This window comes from Tinamus guttatus, unplaced genomic scaffold (genome assembly GCF_059628265.1).
Source record: "Tinamus guttatus ecotype Peru unplaced genomic scaffold, ASM5962826v1 Tinamus_guttatus_pri_ptg000517l, whole genome shotgun sequence".
In the NCBI taxonomy this organism is placed as follows: Eukaryota; Metazoa; Chordata; class Aves; order Tinamiformes; family Tinamidae; genus Tinamus; species Tinamus guttatus.
Window position 1 is genome coordinate 338,596 of NW_028289051.1, and position 21,180 is coordinate 359,775.

A 21,180-nucleotide genomic window follows, 5' to 3' on the forward strand; every position below is an offset into this window, starting at 1 on the left:
TCAGCTGGAGTATATACTGACTCCATTTGCTGTCATCTGCAAACATGACAGAATGCACTCCATCATCTCCTACAGATCATTGAAAAAGATCTCAGATGGGACATATCCCAGAACAGACCACTCTAGTACTCCACTTGTTATCAACATAAAGGTAGAGTATGATCCACTAACCCTACTACCAGTGTCTTTGGAGATCAGCCATCCAAACACTTTTCTCCTCATCCAGCTATCCATTTGGATCATAATATCCTAGAGAGCATACTGCTTTTTATATATGCATACTGAATCTAATATCAAATTCATAAGGCTCAAGGAAAATACACACGCAAAACACTTAAGCTGCCTGGATAGTGTAAAATTTACACAGCAGAGAATAACACTTCATATTTTGATGCATACTTCTGAAAGTCTGAACCACACTTTCATTATTAATAAATGTGTTATTAGTAATGCTTGTTACTTTATATCCAAACTACATGCATGTGTTTAAATGCATTAAATGAAGAGAAGAAAGACTTGTATTATGATCACTGAATGTTTTATGTGATACTGAAAAAAAATGTTAAAATCAATGTGATATGTTTTGAAACTGTTAACAATCTGGAATCACTTTAACCTTTAACTGCAGTAAATGAATGAAAAAGTGATGTGGACATTTTCAAAGAACTTGTGTTCTCCTGACCAGTAAGCCTCTCATGTCTACTCCCACACAAACCAAATTCTGTACATATTCTACTATATTTTTTAATGACATTTTCAACAAAACCAGACACATTTATTGGACAGCTGGAGAAAATCTGATTGCAGGTGGGAAAACTGTCCATCAAGCATCATGAATTGAAATGTTTTCGGAAAGATGTCATATTTAAACTCAGTTATAAAATTTTATCACTGTGTTAGTTATAAAGGAAAAGGACATGTATGTGCTTGAAGTAGAAAAGACTTACTGGATCATGTTGTCTGTTGTCTTTCTCTGATACGATCAAGAAGTAGTTCCATGCCAACAGCAGCAAGAGCACCAGTGGGATCATGTAGAGCTCGAAGTTCCAAATCACGAAGAGAAAAAGCTAGAAGATGACACAGGAGAAAGAAGTGATTCAGCGCTACATTAACTCTTATACACAGTTAGGACCAATGAATTAAAATTGTCCTAAACAAAATTCTCTTTCCTTAAAATGGACAACAAGAAAACTTTTTTTTTTTTCCCATTTTACTGACTAGCCACTCATCTGTGTAAAAAAATTGCTACACCTTTTACTTCCTTTGTAACTTAATTCTTGCGAAAGAAAAGTTGATATAGCATAGTCAATAGACAATAATATTTAACTTTAAAAGTTATTTCACTGGAGAACAATTACATTGGACAAAATAATGCAAAGAAGCATAAAAATAAGATTATAATGTGATAAAGAAAAGACTGGTTTATTTCTATGCATAAAAAAATATTTATTGTTCAAACAACTTTTAGTAATGTCACAGAAATGAACAGATGCGAATTTAAACCTTACAATGAAAATATGGAAGGTTCATTTGCACAGAAGACTCAAAAAGTCATCCTAAAACACACACAAAAAAACCCAAATATTTGAATTAAATCACAGTAACACTGTAATGACCATAGAAGCATAGAAAATGGTATAGGAAGGAATACTAAGAAGCCCTGTAAGTCTGTTCCTTTTAACACTCCATTTTTTAAATTTGTGGTTCTTCAAAACATCTTGAGCACACTTTGACCCATGTTTGGATGCTGACACAAGCATAAGCTGACTAAATATCCGAGGGGCAGTTCCCTAGCACTAAGTCCTTGCAAGCAGAGAGACCGTGGTCCAGCGAGAAAGCAGTCTTTGCTGCAGACACCATTGCTCCATGACAGGGAAGTGTGGAAAGCTTGATACTGTGGACTTCTGTCTGTGGTTGGTCAGACAGGAGCTACCCTGATAGCCAGGCTATCAGAGCTACTTTCTAATATCTGAAAGTTGTAAATATTTGTCAGAGTTCATTATCTAGGAGCTAGCTTAATAGCTAGGCTATCAGAGCTACCTTCACACACTACAAAAAATTTGTAAATATTTATCAGAGTTCACAGCTGCCTCACAGAGACACTTTTGGGGAGACACTGTCCCCTGATGATTCTGGAACAAAACTCTCTTTTTTCTTTTTTTAGGGAAAAAAAAATATTTGGACTTAGATGAATTTAAACTGAAATGATTTTCATATGCAATTTTCCCTATGAACAAGATCACCTGTATTTTACCTGGCTCTAGTCACATTATAACTTTGTTTGTTCTCCTCACATTTGAGGAAAGTCAAAAATGAAAGTATTATGGTAAATTACACTATTTACCACAGCTGGATATACGCCTTCTCTTTAGAAATCTTGCTAAGCCATTTTCATTCAAATCCTATGACTTAAGATTTTGAATAGTTTTGTTTTCATGACCTACTAAAATTAATGAAGGTGTTATGTCACAGAACTAGCAAACCTAAAGCAAAGCCAATAACTAAACAAACGAAAAAATGACTCAATTTTGCCAAAACTGATCGTCTGGATGGATAAAAATTTGAATAAGAAGAAAATGGGGATTTTGATAATCTTCTGCTGTGAAGATATCTGTTTAAAATTGAAACAAAATACTCTTATCAAATACAAACATCCATGTGAAAGGAAAAAAGATGAACTGCAACAGTATTTTAAGTAATCATCTGTCTCAAGATCAGCTAATGTACTTTCCCTCTCCTGCTTTCTACAACTAAATGCTTCGTATCTGGAAGTCTTGTAAGACTGCAAGACAAATATGATGAATACTTAAAGAACTGAAAGGGCAGTTTGTATAACATACATAAGAGGATACTGGCACTGTTAACAGTTTTTATTTATTTGAAATATTTTTTTAGGTTATTTAGTTTTAAAGTAAATTATTTATAAATAGTAATGAATAAGAAAAAAACAGCAGTTCAGAGAATTCTAGCGTTCTTCTAGCACTTTGCTAAATAGTCTTTTCAAAGCAGTATCCACAGGAATTTGATCTGGCATATTCGATATAGCCAACCTAAAATAAAATTCTCAAAAGAAGCACAAAGAATCCTTGCCCCAATGAACCTAGAAGTGCCCTGCATTGATGGATACATATTGAAGATAACTTTGAAAGTTGGCAAATACCCAGCTATCAAAAAAGTGGATTCTAGAGACTACCTGTTGAGAAATACCAAGGCATACAGTCTGTCTTATATTCCCTATTCAAATTTGGTTAGAAAAATGTCAAGAAGATCTTCAGGTAACCTCCAAACAATCCATAGCTACAGTGAGAAAAAAAAAAAAAGCCAGCAACATAGATGCTCTCAGGAGACATTTAGAGGTCCCCAAATCCAACCTCCTGCTCACAGTAGGATCACTACTGAATCCAGACTAGGTTGCTCAGGCCTTTGCCCAATTGCACCCTGTAAAGCTCCAAGGTCAAAGATAGACTGCACGACCACTGGACTGTCACCAGGAGGAAGAAGTTTTGCCTTTTTTATCCTCACTCTCTCTCATTCTTTCTCCATGCACCTCTTTAAAGCCCCTGTCTCTTCTCAGGAGCATCCCTTCTGCATGGACAGGCTGCTGCTATGCCTCCCCAAAGCGCGCTCTTCTCCAAGCTGGCCAAGCCAGTGTCCTCACAGCTATTCCTCACAGGACTTGTGCTCCACACCCTGACTTTTACTGAACTCATTCAAGTTTATCAATGTTCAATCTGTTTTTATAGTGGTGGGAAGAGTGGAATAATAGTGATTGCAGTAATCTAGATGGGATCTAATGAGTATGAAAATGAGAGAAAATTGTTTATCTAAGAGGACAGGCTATCAAGAAAGATCCCAAAATTGGAGTCGCAAAAGCTTTGAATTCACAGGATTTCTTTAATCCGCTTTAAGACTTCCATGGACATGACTTTTGAAAAGGTGGAGAATATACCTGCCGTCTCCTTTAAATGGTTTTTCTGACCTGCCAGTTTCATTTCCACCCAGTCTGGTTGACTTTTAACTGCTTCCTTCTATCATGTACCTGTATCAGGCAGGCACTAAGAAAACAAGGCCTTGGTATTTGCAACACAAATGAGATGTATGCTGTGTGAAACCAGCACAGGGAAATTGCCTCCCTCTCTCCCCCAGAAGAAAAGCACGCTCGCACAAACACACAAGGGAGAAAAAATACAGATTCCCAGTATTAGGTAAAGATTTTTAAGTAAACATAGCAGCCTCCAAAACTTGTGCAGAAAAGCAAGCAAATCCTGGGGCTCAGTTCTTATGCCCAAAGGATATTAGAGCCAGGGGGAGAGGAAAGAGGGGAAGCAGTATGTATGAATCTATTCCTTCCACTTTATTCCATTCAGGAAGGGGAGGGAAAGCTCCACATCCATCCCTTGAACAAGTACAGGGAGAAAAAGCAGCGCCAGAAAAGCACAGGGGCACAGGTCAGTTTGGGGACCTTCCCATGTCTATAAAGCACCGAGTGCCACATACATGGTATCAGGCATGATCTCTTTGAAAGAAATAATGGCTCTACTCAGTCTAAAAAAGGATTCTCATCACTGGAACAAGCCAACTATTTTAAGGGAGGAGTGGGAGTCTCAAAGGTTACAGTTTAATATAGCTGCCATTTCCTACACAGCAAACTAAGGGTGGACTTTTTTTTTTTTTTCTTCTCCCGCTGAGATTAAGATTTTAAGAGTCACAGGCGTGAACTGGCCATTTACATCATCACATCAGTTGATACTCTTAGTGAGAGACATGCATTAAATGATCATTCAGCGAGGCATATGACACTATCCCTGGTGTACAACACTTCAAAAAATAATTTAAGTTGGAATATTGAATATCCTATTCTTTTGCAAACTACAGTATATTTTAAAAAGAAATCTCATCCAAAATGATTAACACTTCCTACTGTTCAGAAAGAAAGCCTGCCCTTTCAGACTAGCAGCTGTGGATCATTAGCTTTCCAGTGATGAGATATGTTTGATGAGTATTTTTCTTTCTAATTAAGAGATGAGATTCTCTATTTGACTCTCTCTTCAGACAGAAGTGAAGAGAAAGATTTCTCCCTATGCGGAAAGGCTGTATTCTACAGAACAATTATTTCAGATTTCTTTTTATCTACCTCCACCCAATTTCGTCTCATTTTTAACAGAAGCCTGTTTGTTAATACTGCAGCAGATTTCACAGTATTAACGCTTAAGTTTCCAGGGTGTTTTTTTCTTTTGTTTCTAATTTTGACTGTCTGCAGAAAAGAATATATGGAAAAATGGATCACCCCACATAGGAGATGCTGACCCATATCATCAGGTGCAGAAGAGACCAAAGTGAAGCTGAAGAGGGAAGGCTGCAAGTTACACCTGCCTGAGAACTTTCTGGCAAAAATTAGAAAATGCTCTTTTCACAGAAAAGCCTGGGTTCAATGAAAGCCACCAAACTGAGCATAAGATGCTTCCAGCTGACATATATAGGGCTTTCAAGGACCCAAAGCCTCAGAGCAACATTGGTGTGTGGATTTCCTTGAGGCAAAAAACAAAGGGGGCTTTGACAGCTTTCCTGCTTTTAAGCTTCCCAGGGCTTCCAGTCGGAAAGTCTAAGTAAATGAGTCACCTTGTGGGTCACCAGACTGCCACAGGAACCCTTGAATTTGCATTCCCAGCACCCAGCATCCTGAGTTGTGATGTGTTTAATGGCACAGTGAGATATGGCCATTTCTGGGACCCTCATGTCACACAGAGCTTGCCACTCATACTGCACTCATACGTGGAAGGGGACTTCCATGTATGGCTACCTCCATTTGTTTTCACGGACGATTCTTACAGTTTCACTTATATATTATCTATCTGATTGCATTATATGCATTCCTCAACTCCTGATTATCCTGGAAATTCAAAAGTTGGCTGTATGGAGTTTTGGCACAATCGCAAAAAGGGCCTGTTTGCAGCTCCAAACACTATGCTCTAATCAGAAGATCATTCATTTACCCTTTAAGCTTAAAAGGACACTAGTGTTTCCCAAGGCTTTCTCCCTTGGATGTGTTCTTGGAAGACTAGAAAGACAATCCACGTATCTACTTGGAACAGACTTGCTGTTAATACTACAGGTTTAAGGCTCCAGTAAAATTCTGCATGGCAGTTACACAGTAAACATTGCAGAATACGCTTCACTACCTTGGACCGCAGTCAGGAGTCTATTTCATTGCAAAATTAGTCTGCTGCCTCCGAATGTCATGACCCTTCTTATCTTGCATGACTCTTTATTTTTTTTTTTCATAAAACATTTCCCCTAGATGCATCAAATCCCAACCACACCAATAGTATTAGTGTAAGCATTTATGAGAACCCATATAAAACACAGAGCCCTCAATCAGTACGCCTGGAAGATATATACTTTTTGAATACATTTTAAAGTATCCTCAGAGTTGTGGGTGTTGTTTTTTAAAGTACTCTGACAATTTCAGTTGCAATTACTTATGTGCTAGTAACAGGTGAGCTCTAAAAGATTTGAGTCTTAAATACATTATCTGTTACTGTTTCCTTGAATAGACAGAAATCAATTTGAAAACAGCAAGAGCATGAGACATATAAAAATGCAAGGGAAAAAAGAAATATGCTTTTCCTGGGTACCTTATTCTGATGGATTTCCAGTTTAGCCTTGGACAAGTGGTGGTTCTCCTTTTTTGTTCTTGATTTTATAAGAGCTTTCCCTAAAACTCGGAAATAAACTTAAGACATTTCTGACATCTTTTCTCTTTTTGCTGGAATAACAAGAGAACAGTCCCTTTCACTGTAGTTTAGATTTTGTCTCTCTGTCTCTATTTATTCCAGAGAGAACAAGAAAATTGATAAATTGCCAAGATACAAAAGCAGTAAGATCTTAACTGACTGGGCGAATTACTATTTTAACCTAGTCTTGATGAAGAAAATCCCTATTGAAAAATCTATGGCAACTCTAGCTAAAATACTTCAGTCCCATATCTAGAAAAACACCCAACAAAAATATTTTCATTTCCTACTAAGCAGGACATTCCTGATCCTATTTTTTGCATGTTGATTATATGCATGATAAACCGATGGTTTCATTACACTCTTCTTTCACCTAGACATGTTGTAACTCTAGTTATTAAAGAAGAAATTCTGACAATTAGATATGATTCACTTGACATTTTCCAACCCACCCCATTTTTCTGAAACACATCTATAGCTAAATGGACTTATTTTACCCGAACCACCTCCAAGATGATACTATCATCCAGTCATAATGTAAGCTACCTGGCTCTTGACAAGATTGTCAGCCCCAATAAAGATTCTAGTTAGAAGCTTGAAAGTTTGCCTTTTTTTTTCTTTTTTTTTTTCTCTCCTTTTTCTACTTACAACTTGTACTGGCATTTCACATCATTTTCCAGAAGCCACAGATGAAAGTGCTATGACTTTGCTCTGAAAATGCTGACAATTTCAAGAATGTGAACCCCAGAGCATGACTACAGCGTCATTTTAAACAGCACATGAATAACTGATGTTAAATTCATGCCACTATTCTAGTTTCACATCGCAAAAAAACAGGTGGAAATAAAAGTGACATATTTGCAAAAAAAAAAAAAAAATCTGTAAATATTTATTAAATGTTGAGTCTCCAGAGTTATTTTTCCCTTTCACTTAATTTTGGAGTTGCATTAGTAGAGCCGAAAAGATAGTGGCCGGGTTGAAATTATAAAAGGAAAATGTGGTTTACTGAGACTATTACCACACACTGTTTACTGCCATCCTCAACTGCAGTTCAACACGTAGTTGTTCTCTCAGACTTTTAAAATGCAGGCAAACTAAGAGAAATTGTTATTATTTTCCCTGTGAGCAATAATGCTTGGTATCAAATACCAAATGCCCTACTAGGATACATTAGATCAAAGGCATGCCTGAAAACAGGCTATTAGGTTCATTGAACCTTGTCCCTTTTTTAGTACTCCATTTTCTCCACAATATCCAATTGTTTACTGAATGACCCATGTCTTTGTTTCAGTGACATTACCTAGAAGACTATTTTACACATTAATTATTTGCTAAGATAAAAAGCGCTTTTAATGCCTGTCCTCAATTTGCTTTTGCTTTGCTTTTATGTATGCCTTTTAAACTGATTTACTCTTTTTTAGTACAGTTCTGCTGAGAGGGGTAATCAACGACTCTAAGATTCAAGCCATTTCATAATTCAAAGTGTCTATTTTTTTCTAGGTTTTTCTAGGTTAAAAAAAGGCAGTATTTTAATCCTCTCCCCATCGCACATGACTTTTCCGTTTGAAATCAGTCCAGTCCTTCCTAATTTTAAAATTCCTTAGCAATTACTTAACACACTTACAGAGCTGAAGACGCCATTTTATTTGAAAGCACTATACTACAAAAGATATCATTCTAAAAAGTACATTTCATAGCACTTTAGAGATATTTTTTGACACACAAATCTGTAACACCAATCCCTGTCCACGTTCCTTTTACACACACACGCGCAAATGGGATTCAGTATATTTCTCCTCTATTATCACTGCCCTGATACAAGGGTGGGGATGGTGAAAGTAGAAATGTCTGTGTCATTTCAGAAGCAAAAGCTAAAGTGCTGGCTTTGAAAGTGTAAAATCACAATGTGCATCATGCTTAGTAACTACAGCTATTTATGTAATAGCTTCTTATAGCGTGAGTAACCAAGTACTGGCTGAAGGGCTTTGAACTTGCCTCTTGTTCGTCCCAAATTCCTGCAGATAGTGAGAATACCTATGGCCTGCCAAAGTCATTACTGTTGCTTAAGCTAGGCATAGGGAAAAGGAAAAAAATATACTGGATTACCTTCTTTAGCTTACTAAGCAAGGCTTTGCTTTAGATCCACTGTAGTCTAAACTAACAGAAAAGAGGTTTTATCCCTATTGCATGAATGCTCTTCCAAATTAGGTGTTTTTATTTATATCCCATAGTGGATCACATTCATTTTTTTTCCCTGCTTTGCTCACAGTTCTCTGTCCATTTTAATGTACACAGGAAAATCATTCAGCATTCTCAGACAAGAATAGAAACGCTATAAAAATATGCCAGAAATAGTCACGTCACCATTACCAAATACTAGAAAATAAAAGGAATACTTGCAGGTATATTTCTTTTTTTTTTTTTTTTTTTTTTTCCCCAAGGAGAAATAAGTCATATTCTGCAAAAAAGTTAGGAAGTGCATGTAAATTACTTAAGCTTAACAAATGTTTAACTGCTCTTATCTTAGTGCTAGGAAAAATTATAAACATCCTCCCTCATTCTTCAATCACAAATAGCCACCTTTAAAAATGAAGCATTTGGATACAAAGAAGCTGAGTTCTGGAAAAGTAAACCTGTAGGGAAATCTACCTTTTGCCAGCTGTCAGTTAGAAAGGAAAGGGCAGTAATGACATTTAAATGGTCTAAATCAGGACTGGAGTCACCTGGCCAAGAAGAACATGGAGGCAGTCTGATTTCTAACACTGACAATAAAATGTTAACGTACCGACTTGTATTTTGGTAAGCATCCTCACACTTGGAACAGACAAATAGCCAGAAACGCCTCTGTAAAGCGTTCTGAAGTCTCATTACACTGACTGACACTGTGCTGCCCTTATTGCACTGAAGATTCTCTGAGTTACATTTTTGGTTAAGGCTTAATCCTATAATATTGTTTCCACAACTATTTGGAGGTAGCTTGAAACCACACACTGGTTTCTCTGAGAAGACAGCTGCTCACACAAAGAATCCGTTTGCTGAATCTGTCCCTTCATGCACAGCTAAAGTAAGGCTGAATGAAGCAGTCTTGCTTCCTCCATTTTCTTTCTGTTCTTAAAAAAAGTTCTGATTTATCGGGCTCTTTTTTTTTGGAAGGAGAGAATGGAGTCAACCGAACAGGCTGAGGCAAGAATCATCAAAAGGCAAAATCACTGCTTTTCAAAACTGTAAAACATGCTTTCATTAGAGGGTGGGCAAATACAAATATCTCTAACAACTTCTTTAAAATCAATGTATATATTAAGTTCTTTTGAAAGGTGTCACCTGCCATCAGCTATCACTTTATATCAAGTAACTTGGTGTTATGTTGGCTTATTTTTAATTTTCAAGACCATCAATCAGCTTCAGTGAGCTCTCTAAGCTAATTTTTATGCATCTGATTGATGAGCTGTTATTTTTTTTTTCTCTACAAGGTGTGAAGTATTAGTAAGGTAAAATTGTAAAATAATAAATAAACAAACGTCCAAGAGATTTTTGCTTTGGATTGACCGCTTTCCTTAAGCACTTATTCCTCAGCCTGAAAGTCATTCAGTGTAGGAGAGCATCTTTTCTCCTCTTTTATATATTTCCCTATAAATACATTTTAAGGAACAATAACATATTTCAAATATCTTAAGACTCTGGGTAACCATCTCCCAAACTGTCTCATAATTTTCTAATTTTCTCCCTCACTGATCTCAAGACTTTCCCCACCACTTCTGTTCTGAAAAAAACAACATGCACAATGATTTTTAGCATGTCTCACCATGTATGCCTGTTGCTATTTGTAACTCTAGTATTAAGCCAGGGCTGATCTAACTGACTTTTCCATCGAAAAGTTTTGCTCTAACTTTCCCCATGGGCATCACGCAATGACTCTATTCCCCCAACTCCATCTTAATTGATCTGATTAAACTTACTTAGCTGGTCGTGATATTTACATGTTCATATAAAAGGTATATCTTTTATTTAACTAAGTCTCTAAAGTTTCTTGCATGGAATAAGGCTGTAGAACATAGAAATGAGCAATTAGTAGGGATACAAGTTTAGACATTAGAGCAATGCAGCTCTTTAGTGTTTGAACAACCTGAATTCTGTAACAAAAAGACAGACCCTGGGCCAAGGCTACTGATATAAGCAAGTTTTTTTTAATTCCCTGGTAGGATAGCTATAATTATATCCCGCAATGCTTTCTTTAAATAAAATGCAAAATAAAACTCTTTGAATTCATTTTAAGCTGCAAGCTTTCTTGGCTTTCTTAGAATCTATTTTAGTCTTCTAACCTTTGCCCATGTCTTTCCACCTAAAAGTGGAAAAAAAGCAATATAAATTGAACAATGGTAACTGCTATTAGCATAAACAATGCAAACACAAAATATTTCAATGAGATAAATAGAGCAAGGGTTAAAAAGTTAAAATGCACTTCACATAGTACAAGATGTATTGGACATTTTCAATTTGAGAGTGTTATTATTGTAAAACTCACCACAAAGGGATGGAAAGACAGCTATTAATCCCTTTATGAATTGATCAAAACAGTAATCATTAGAATTATTAAAAAAAAAAGTCTATGATATTTACTACGGCATCATCAGGCAAAGTTTGGATCCCTTTAGTTCTTCGTGCCTCTGCTAAACTTCTCTGGCGCATCTCCCTTCAGATGCAAAACTCCCTTCAGACATATCTGAGAGCTGACAGTAGATTATTATAGCATTTTTTTTGTGAGAAATGTTGAGCTGTTGGAGATTAACAAGAAACAGAAGTGAGATATTTAATATCGACACATGCTAATCACACATAATGGTAGTTCATGCACTTTTATTTTTGTGAAAAGATTCTCTGAATACCCCCTCAACAGAATCAAACACAATTTTAACTTACTACCTTTCTTTATAAGGAAAGCAACTGAGAAGATGCATATCCACTTCTGAAACAGAACGCGACTGAGAGAAACCAAAGGTATCACGTGAAGAAAAAAGAATGTCAAAGGTAGAATGGGAAAACAAAAAAGTGACTTCTTTTCATTATGAAAATAAAAAAAAGACTCATAATTTCACTAGAGTTAAGCAACAATTCATATTAGATGCTGGAAAGACAGGAGTGAGGTGAAGACTGAAAGAAAAAAAGAAGAAAAAGTGGATGATATCCAGAAGTCTACAGCAACAACAAGCTCTATGGACCAAACTCTCTTCACCAAGCACGATAGGCCAAGATAGGTAGAGCACAACTCTCCTAAAAAAAAGAAAAAGCTTTCTATGAAAAACACCATGTAATCATGCAAGCTAACTGGCAATAGAGATTTTAAAATCTGATTTTTACTACTGCCAAATATATTAAGAAAAAAAAATCAATAATTTATAATGTAATTTGTCAAGGAGAACAAATTCAGAAAGACATGAATTACTTTCTTATGATCCTAAGTGGAAAACTGCACCCTACTGATTCCACTGAAGTAATGTCACTACAGGGAAATATATATTTTTGTGTTAGTAAAAAAAAACCACACACACACAGAAAACAAACCAAAAAATGCCCTTCCAAGTATTCCTCTGTAATAAATTGAATTAAGTTTGTATTAACAAAAACTACATGAAATCCTATTTAGCACAGCCAGGTGTGCCCAGGCAAATTTCCGGTTGTTTTTATAGTTATTTTTCCACGCAACAAATGCTGCAATCTAAGCTGTCTCTCTCCAACTTTTTCTATGCACTACTAAGCTTTGCAGAAAGTATGGTTGGGCACTCCAAATACCTGATGTTTTATATAATCTACCTTACCTTCATGAGTTCACTGTTTCAGTAATATTACAATTAAATTTATTTAGATGTCTGTCACTCCTGCTTGTTTAGCCATACTTTAACATAGAAATACTTTACAGCTCAAACAAAACCATTTATAAAACCATTTAGGCAGCAGCATCACCAGCAATATTTACTAATCAGTGAAGAAGTACATTTTATAGATGCTCGTTTCAAAGCACATCCTTAAAAGATGAACAGAGATCCTATTTTATCGCTATCTACAGGATTAGGCATTTCACAAAGCTAAGTGAGCAGAACTTCAGACTTGGACTTCTTATAAATTGCTCCTAAACTTTAACAGCCTATTCATTCTCAATTTTTTTTTAAGTCATACCAAACTAGCTGAATAATGTATTACAGAAGCTCTCATAATTAAGTTGCCTAACACTTGCTAGTCTAAAAGATTTTTGCGATTTTTAAGAAATTCTAATGCATTTATTAATCGTAACGAGCCTTTGAAATTCAGCAAGAAGTCATCCCTAGGGCAAGAAGAATACGTTTTCTTTTTCCAACACAAAATCACTAACATTTAGTAGAGTTGCACACCATTGAAAAAAATCTGACTTCCTTGTTCCCTTCAGCACTCCTAACTTGCCAAAACAATAACTGTGAAAATCCAAAGATAAGCCTCGGCCTTATTGCTCATAGGCAAAGCAGCTCAGGTACACAAGGAATAGCTACAGACGGCTTGTGTATTAAGATACAGACTGGAGGTTTGAAGGGGCAATCTTTCTTCTGGGGACACGCTTACTTCCACGAGTACCTGACCTCCTCCTAAGCTCCTGTTGATGGAATGGAGAGGAAAGCAGAAGTAGTTTTAGCTAGGAGTTTACAAGTCCTATAAAACATTGATCTATCATGCTGAAGTAGATTGATGGATTATGAGAGAAGGCATCTCCAGAGCTGCAGCATAATATTCTATCGCTTGAGCAAACACTGTACTTAACAGCAGTACTTGTCTGTTATGTTCAGAGAAAAAAAAGCATTTGAAAATAGGCCATTTTGCACATGCTCATCATAGCTATTTTCAAAACCCCTGACCAGGTCTAAAGGCTATATTTCACATATTATTCTCTTATTTGCCACGTGTTCTGTCTTCCCTTATCTCCCGCTGGAGGGAAGCTGGCCCCACTCTTGGCTGTATTTCACCTAATCTACTGCATCCTTCTCTCTCTCTTGATTCCTGCCTCTCTTATCAGTTTCTGTCATGATGCTTCACAAAAACAAAATTTCTCTTTTTCCTCAAATAACACCCCGTTCTTATGCAATGCCCTTCCACGCCCTTCCTCCTAAACTTCAAAATTCACCCTATTTTTAAATCATGATTCTTATTCCCTTTTCTTGCCTGAACAACTAAAAGGAGCCCTAGATGAACATTGGGGATTTTCTAGCTCTTCATTCCTGCATCTGGCCTTTCCCTACACCTGCTCGGGAAAACCATTTGCAACCCCTGGTGCTTCAGGATGGAGCATACATGTTGCCAGCAGAGAAAAGGGCTATATACAAGAGCTTGGTAGCCAAATGTAGAAAAGATTTTAGCTTGTATCATTCAGCACACAGTGCAGTTTTCTAGGACAGGCCGATCTGTGTCACAACTTGGGCAGAAAATAACAGGCAAATCACTGGCAGTACATGACCCTCTTTAGGAAGCCCTGCAAAGTTTAGAAAGGCAAGAATATGTCCTCACAATTATTGCAATTATTTCAAGGTGAGCATAAACACATACGTCCTACTTCTCTTCAGAAACAAGTGAACTACATTACTACACTGGCTCAGTGAAAACTTTCCAACCAAAAATTTAAAAACTGACAAAATCAAATACAACTGAAGAGATTCCACACTGACCCTAACTGCAGACATCACTACTCAAATAACCCATACTAAGTAGCAGGCAGAAAGAAGGTATTGGGTGTATAACCAGAATAAGATCTGAGTTATTGGAAAAATTCTCCATGGAGATCAAAGCTAACCACAAAAGCTCTCTTCCTCATTATCAGTTTCACAGCACTACTGTTCATCCAAAACAGGACAAACTATCCATAGTCTCCTTCTATATTCTCTTGTCATATCTTAAAAGTATGCAACTTCTCATCCAACACACAAACTCTTTTACCTAGAGCTTTCTATGTTGTTTTTGCAGCTTTTGGTCAGCAAATCTTTCACTCAACCTTAGTTCTGGAAAACTGGAAAATACTTCATTTCGGGCTTTTGAAAACCATTAGTCGGATTTAACTAGAAAAGATATATTGTCTGTTTTTACAGTTCTTTTTCTTTGAAATACCAGTGAGGTAACAAGGTCAAAATAAAGAGATTAGATTAAGCACATTCATCATCTTTACATTTATACAGATACAAATATATGTTTACAAAGTACAATAATATTCCCTGTACATATTTTCCCTTTTCCATTTTTAAACATTTACATAGAGACTTCGGGCCACATATAGTAACGTGTAACGTTAGTAACGACTTTATCAAGATGGGACTTCATTCCTTAGTGCCTCATTTTATCAGTTACATCTTTACATATTTGAGAAAGAAGACAAAATAGAAAAGCTCCCACTGTTGCTTTGTAGTTCTTCTGGCCAGGTATAAATCATGTGTAGCATCTATTCTTATTGAAAGGAAAATATATTTCCTACTTTATTCTTCCATTTTTCTAAGGGTGACATCATATTTTGCAGTGTCTCGTGTTTCCATTTACCAGGGGCAAAACAAGTCAAAAGCGGCTGCACCTGGTTAGTGCCTTGTGAAAGTACAGATAAATCCGATCTGCAGGAAACGTGTTCGCTTTCCATTGTTCAGAGCCTTGTTTTGCCATTTCCTCAGTTACAACAGCAAGACAAATGGCAAAACAGATGGCAACATCCTCCGTTCTCATGAGGAATAGTTTTTACCTCATGGCTGTATATGGTACAAAACAGTGAAAAACTCAATGGGATACTCTTGTCTGAAGGCATGTATAGAGTAACTCAGAAAATAACACAAAGTAATTTTTAGGGTTCCTTGGCCTCATTTGGCCTGGTCCCACCGACAGCTTACATTACCTTTTTATGACTCTGAGGCCCATGACAGCAATTTAGCGCAGAAATACTGGGTGCAAGGTTCAGCACACCCCTTTTTGGACAGATTTTACAAAAATGGTGAGCAAATAAATATAGATAGATACTGGTGGCTTCGCACCACCAGGCAATTGCCTCCATGCTTTTATTTAATTCACGACTTTCTATGATTTGCCATCACTAGATCTAGCTGCATCATGTTTTTTTTTTTTTTTACGGCCTCCCATTCAATTGGGGGCATTACATTAAAGAGTAAATGAACAACAAAAAAAAAGGTATTTAGAGGCTCCCAAATGAGCTAGTGTGAAACACAAGTTTAAAAAAGCCCAAGACTTCCATTTGAAAGTATTCTTATAGACCTTGCAAGAGTTCTTTCTACAATTTCTGCCAAACTTACACATAGGGTTCTTTCTTTTAGTTCTATTTCCTTACTAGAGCACTTTTTTTTCCTCCTCAATATGATTTCATTGTACATAAGTTTGCATTTAAAAGTCATGGGATTCTTGTTTGAATGTACATCAACAGTTAACAATTGGGTAGCTACTTTTGGAACCATCAAGAAAAACACTACACAGATGAAACCAGAAAATACACTGAGAAGCAGTATTGCTGTTTTACCTTCTTTTCTGAATCCTAAATGCCTTTTTTTTTTTAAACAGGCAATAAATCTCAGTGGAAATCTGGTTGAATATTTTCCATCATGCAGTGGACAAGCACAACCATGCACTGGTTCCCTGTGTTTCTGAAAACGCTACTTTATTGCTGCTCAGAGTGCTTTAGCATCACCCAACAAGCAGGGGAGATCAGTAAGCAAACCAACACAATGTGCATTAATTAAAGCACAGGTGAAAAGTCAGAATAATGCAGTGGCCTGGACCCCAAATCTACAGGCACAATCCCGAAACTGCCAGTAATAACAGAAGTATCAAATCCTTAGCTCTTACAGTAGGTGCTGTAGAGAAACAAAACATGCCATCACGGTTACCACCATGTTCTCAAAGGCCTCATGCATGCGCATATAAGAAAACCAGATAACTTTTATTTCTGCCTCAGAAGGAGGAAGACTTGTTCTGATTGTGAAGCAGGCAATGTAATGATGAGACAGCACACCATAAGCAAGTTATTCACCTTAACTTCAAATCATTCAGGACAGGGATAGACCTCAGTGAGGCTGTACTGCCTACAGCACTGTTTCTCAGGCTTTTGAAATGATTTTAAGTTATCACAATTTCTTCCAGATTATCACACAACCTTGCCGTCAAACTTTTAAATATATACTATTTAATATGGATTTACAAGTGGGAAGCATTCGCTATGGAAAGTGACTACAAATTACAGTTTGAGAACTAGTGGCTTAGCAGGTTTTTATATAGAACAATAAAAGACAGAGAAAGCAAGGGAATTATGGACATAAAATATAATGAAGTAAGAAAAAAGAAGCAATGTTAGTAAGGATGGAAGAGGAAGAAGTTGCACATGTTCCTTATGCTTTAATGCTAATCAGCTTATGTAGTTATAAAAATAAAGGTAATGTTTAAACACTGTCAGATAATTTATTAACTCTTTCATTTTGGACATTCTGTTACATAGCATTAAGTACTACATTAATGGGGTTTTATTTGTGAATTAACTAACTTGAAAACCAATACAATATAATATATTATCCAAATTAGCTCCAATTATGAGGCACTTTACTTTCTGTAACATAACTTTAGGGCAGGCAGTGCTGAGAGGTAGAAAACCACAACTTTATAAATATGTATTTTGTAGCTATATCCATGTATACATTTAGCTTCATCTCTCCAAATGACTCCAAATGAATAATAATTTTGTTTCCAAGAAAAAAGAGAAAGACAATTGGTTGAATTACTCCTATAGTATATTTTATACTTGAATATATTACTATTACTTTTACAGATTTTTTTCTCTAGTTCTGATGGCAATCTTTGAATATTTTAGTAGGCGGATGGCTTTTTTGTTTTTTTCTTTTTCTTCTTCACACTAGCACCATGAAGCTGTCATTCTTAATTTAGGAAAATATAAGAACAAAACCAAAACACAGCCAAAAAAAAAAAAAAAAAAGAACATTTCTAATAGTATTCTGACTACTAATAACTGTAATAATATGGTGAAGATGAGAGTTTTTTAAACCCTAACTGCAACTTGAACTAAGATGAATTGAGAGGAAGAGGGAGGTTTTTTTTGTTTGTTTTTTGGTTTTTTTTTTTAAGACACAGCTTTGGCACTCAGGTGGACCACCAATTCCTGAAAAGAATTCCAGAAAAGCTCTCCTCATCAAAGTTTGAATGCGAAAGAAAACATTTTTTTCCCCACTATAAATGCTCTATCTTACTTAAAGTGTGTTTAAAAACCTCTCTTCATGGTTTTTGAACATCCATTTTATGAATAGTCTTCAAGCTGATTCTCCTGCTACTTAAATTTAAATACAGGCATAATCAAAAGTTGGCTTTATAGAGCCAGTGTAACATGCAAATGTCCTGTCTTCCACCTGGGAAAAGGATGCAATTTCTCCTTCTTGCTTTCCAAAGGATGCCTGTGCACAAATGCACGTGTATGTGTATCCACCAAAACACATGCATAGAAAGAGGAGAGGGATTGTGCATATACTGCACTCCAGCTAGTTAAGTCATTTTTCATATCAGCACCTATGTATAAATCTCAGTGCCCACAGCCTGGTTACTGTCTTTAAAAATGCAGGAAAAAAGAAAAAAAAAACTTTCTAGCTCTTCAGCTACCTCCAACTCTTTCAAAAAAAACCTGCAGCACCAGCGAGAATCCATTTCAGCCATGGAGATTGGGATATACCTGGAGAAAGCTCTATTTGCAATTGCTGGAATATCATTTGCTCCAACTGTGCCCGCTTCAGACATCAGAAGGCGGCAGCTTATTTTCTATGCTCTTGCTTCTCCCTGCCATGTGAAGGCACGGAGCTCCAAACACTGTAGAATTATTTTCAGTGTCAATTTCTTGTTTATCACATTTTCCACCCTATCTATTTTTTAGTATCTGATAAGTCTCCCTGGGATCTAGATACATCTCTGATAAAGAGCTGTTTGACGACTGCATTCTCAAAAAAGCTTCCTTACATACATTTTATCTATATGTAAATACACAAAAGAAAGGCATAAAACATATTTACAAGTATAGGGGTCCCTGTTATTATAGCCAAACACAAAGCAAATGTATGCATGCGCTCATATACGTACAGTGATACAAGGGGATTTCCACAGGGAAATGGGAAAGTTATTGTTAAAATGTCTGTCATCCTTGTAAGAGAAACAGAAATGAGCTGGGCATTAAATTTGCATACAGCCCCAAGCGCAGAGGTTCCTCTATGTGCAGCGTTCTCCCGTTATTGATGATGGGCATATCTGGCAGGAAGATCCTGTCAGGATTAACTCAGGAAAAAAAAAAAAGAAAACCCACCCCCAAGGAGATAATTTGAAGACATACTGAGCATTTGCCTCCGTACATGAAAATAAACATGAAATCCACTGCATACTGCACACTGAAAGTTACCACAACCCCTCCGCCTCACACCAGGGGATAATCTATTGCAGCTAATTAACACGCAGCCATGCACCATACTGTTGGAAACAGTTGCCACTTAGGACTGATTTAGGTCTTGCAGGGCTTAAATAGACTCAGAAAGAAAAGGTCTTCAGCATTAAGACAGAAGGAAGAAGAAAAACCCCAAAAGGTAAAATTAAACTAGCTGTGAAATAAATAGGCTCAGGTTCATTTGATGGTTTAACTCTCTAGCCATTTAACGATACAATGTTAAGACATCATTCCTGCTTTTACAATAAACACCAAATGCACAGTACCCTTCTCAATTTAAAATCTGCTTTTGGTAAAGTCAAAAAAAAAAAATACTAGCAATCTGTGCTCCATGTTATCATCAGGGTTTTTTTTTTCTTTATAGGCAAAACCATTTTAACAGAGCTTGTCTTTTAACAAGCCTGGAGGTAAAAATGTTCTTTTTTAAAAATTAAGAAGCCAGTAGATATGTACTAGAATCTATTATTTTGTTTTTACAAATTCTAATCAACAACATATCAAAAAAAAAGAAAAGAAAAGAAAAGAAAAGAAAGCTTGAACTGAAATCACCTTGGATAAGAGTATGCAGTATCTCTCCTTCCTCTCACTTTTGCTAACTCAATCCTCCTTTCCTTAGAATTTTTCTAGCTGAGAGAGAAAGCATGATGCTGCTTTAGAAGATCTACATTTTTACCATAAATGAAGGCAGGCACAGCATAACGTATCAAAACAAAGACATGAAAGCACATCTCCAAATGTTCACAGCTACACATCCTATTAAATATCTTTACTACTCTTGAATAGTTATTGAAGTTATTCCAAAGACCTTAAGTCCTACCGCAATGGCACACTAACTTCAAGGTACTTACTTTATGGTCAAGTCACAGACACCTTTGAAGGGAGAGAGGGGAAAAAGCATACGACAACTGAAAACAAAATCTCTTTGGGCTCAGTTGTCATCCAGAGCCCCAAGCAAACATGATGGAAAAACAAGTGCATTAAAGAGAGAGGAACAAGACTGTTACACGAGAACATGAATCAAACACTGAGAAAGGATAGCTGCTGGTATAGACAGGTAATCCCCAAATAGAAAATTAATTCCCTGTGTCTAAAATGGCCAATTTAAGAATTCAGCAAGAAAATTATGGGAAAAGTTCTGGTTAGATTACAGGAGCTTCAGTGTGATAGGTTAGGAAACATTGTTGTGAAACTGTTCATAAATATCAGATATCAGGACATATGCGGGCACGGACTTAACTAGGCTATGTCCATTTTGGAAAGGCATCACTTCCAGCTGGTGACAAACCATCAGCACCCAGCTACACCCTGATACAGGCAAGGCAGCTGGTTGTTGGATAACGCTTAGGCAACACATACTTCCTGCTGCAGCAACCCTGTTTTCCAAACCTATTACTACGGCAAGCAGGCATGGCTTACGACAGTGAGGTGAACATGCTTTAGGAATAACCCCAGAGACAAGGGCCAAGACACCACCTATAGTGTCCTCTAGTAGGAGCCAACAGGAAATTTTAGACTTCTGCTTTTGTCCAGCAAATTTAGTCCATTCAACCTTGAGCCAAGGTGAATTGCCCAAGACCAGGTGAGGACCAAACATGGACCTCCTGGGCTTATGCTTAGCACCAACATTAGACAACCATTCTATCTCAGTGCCAACCATCTTTCACTTCCTCTCCTTCTTTATGTAGCTCCTAACCACTACTGAAAAACCATATGGGTGCCTCCTCATTTGCTTGGTTACAGCTAGTCATGGGAGAAAAAAAAAAAGAGTTTGTTATGAGTAAGTAGCATGAAAGGGAACTGCTAGTTTTTTATTCCTATTGTTAGAGAGAAACTAAATTGAACTTTTTACTGGAAGGTTCATTTGTCTTTTGAATAGAAGTAATAGAAGAATGGCTCACCTAATATAGTTGGGAAAGCAAGGGTTAGAACTATAAAATAAATTCTGAAAAGACTGTTCTGCTAATT

The 21,180-nt window shown here is 36.7% G+C and overlaps 1 protein-coding gene across 3 annotated transcripts in view; it reads right to left on the reverse strand.

Moving 5' to 3' along the window:
• MCTP1 (multiple C2 and transmembrane domain containing 1) overlaps positions 1 to 21,180 on the reverse strand; it is a 154,069-nt gene that overhangs the window by 47,504 nt on the left and 85,385 nt on the right. For all 3 annotated transcript variants that reach the window (XM_088533751.1, XM_088533750.1, XM_088533749.1), the window contains one exon: positions 948 to 1,067. In XM_088533751.1, coding sequence (XP_088389877.1) covers positions 948 to 1,067 — 120 coding nt within the window. The remainder of the gene's footprint in view (positions 1 to 947; positions 1,068 to 21,180) is intronic.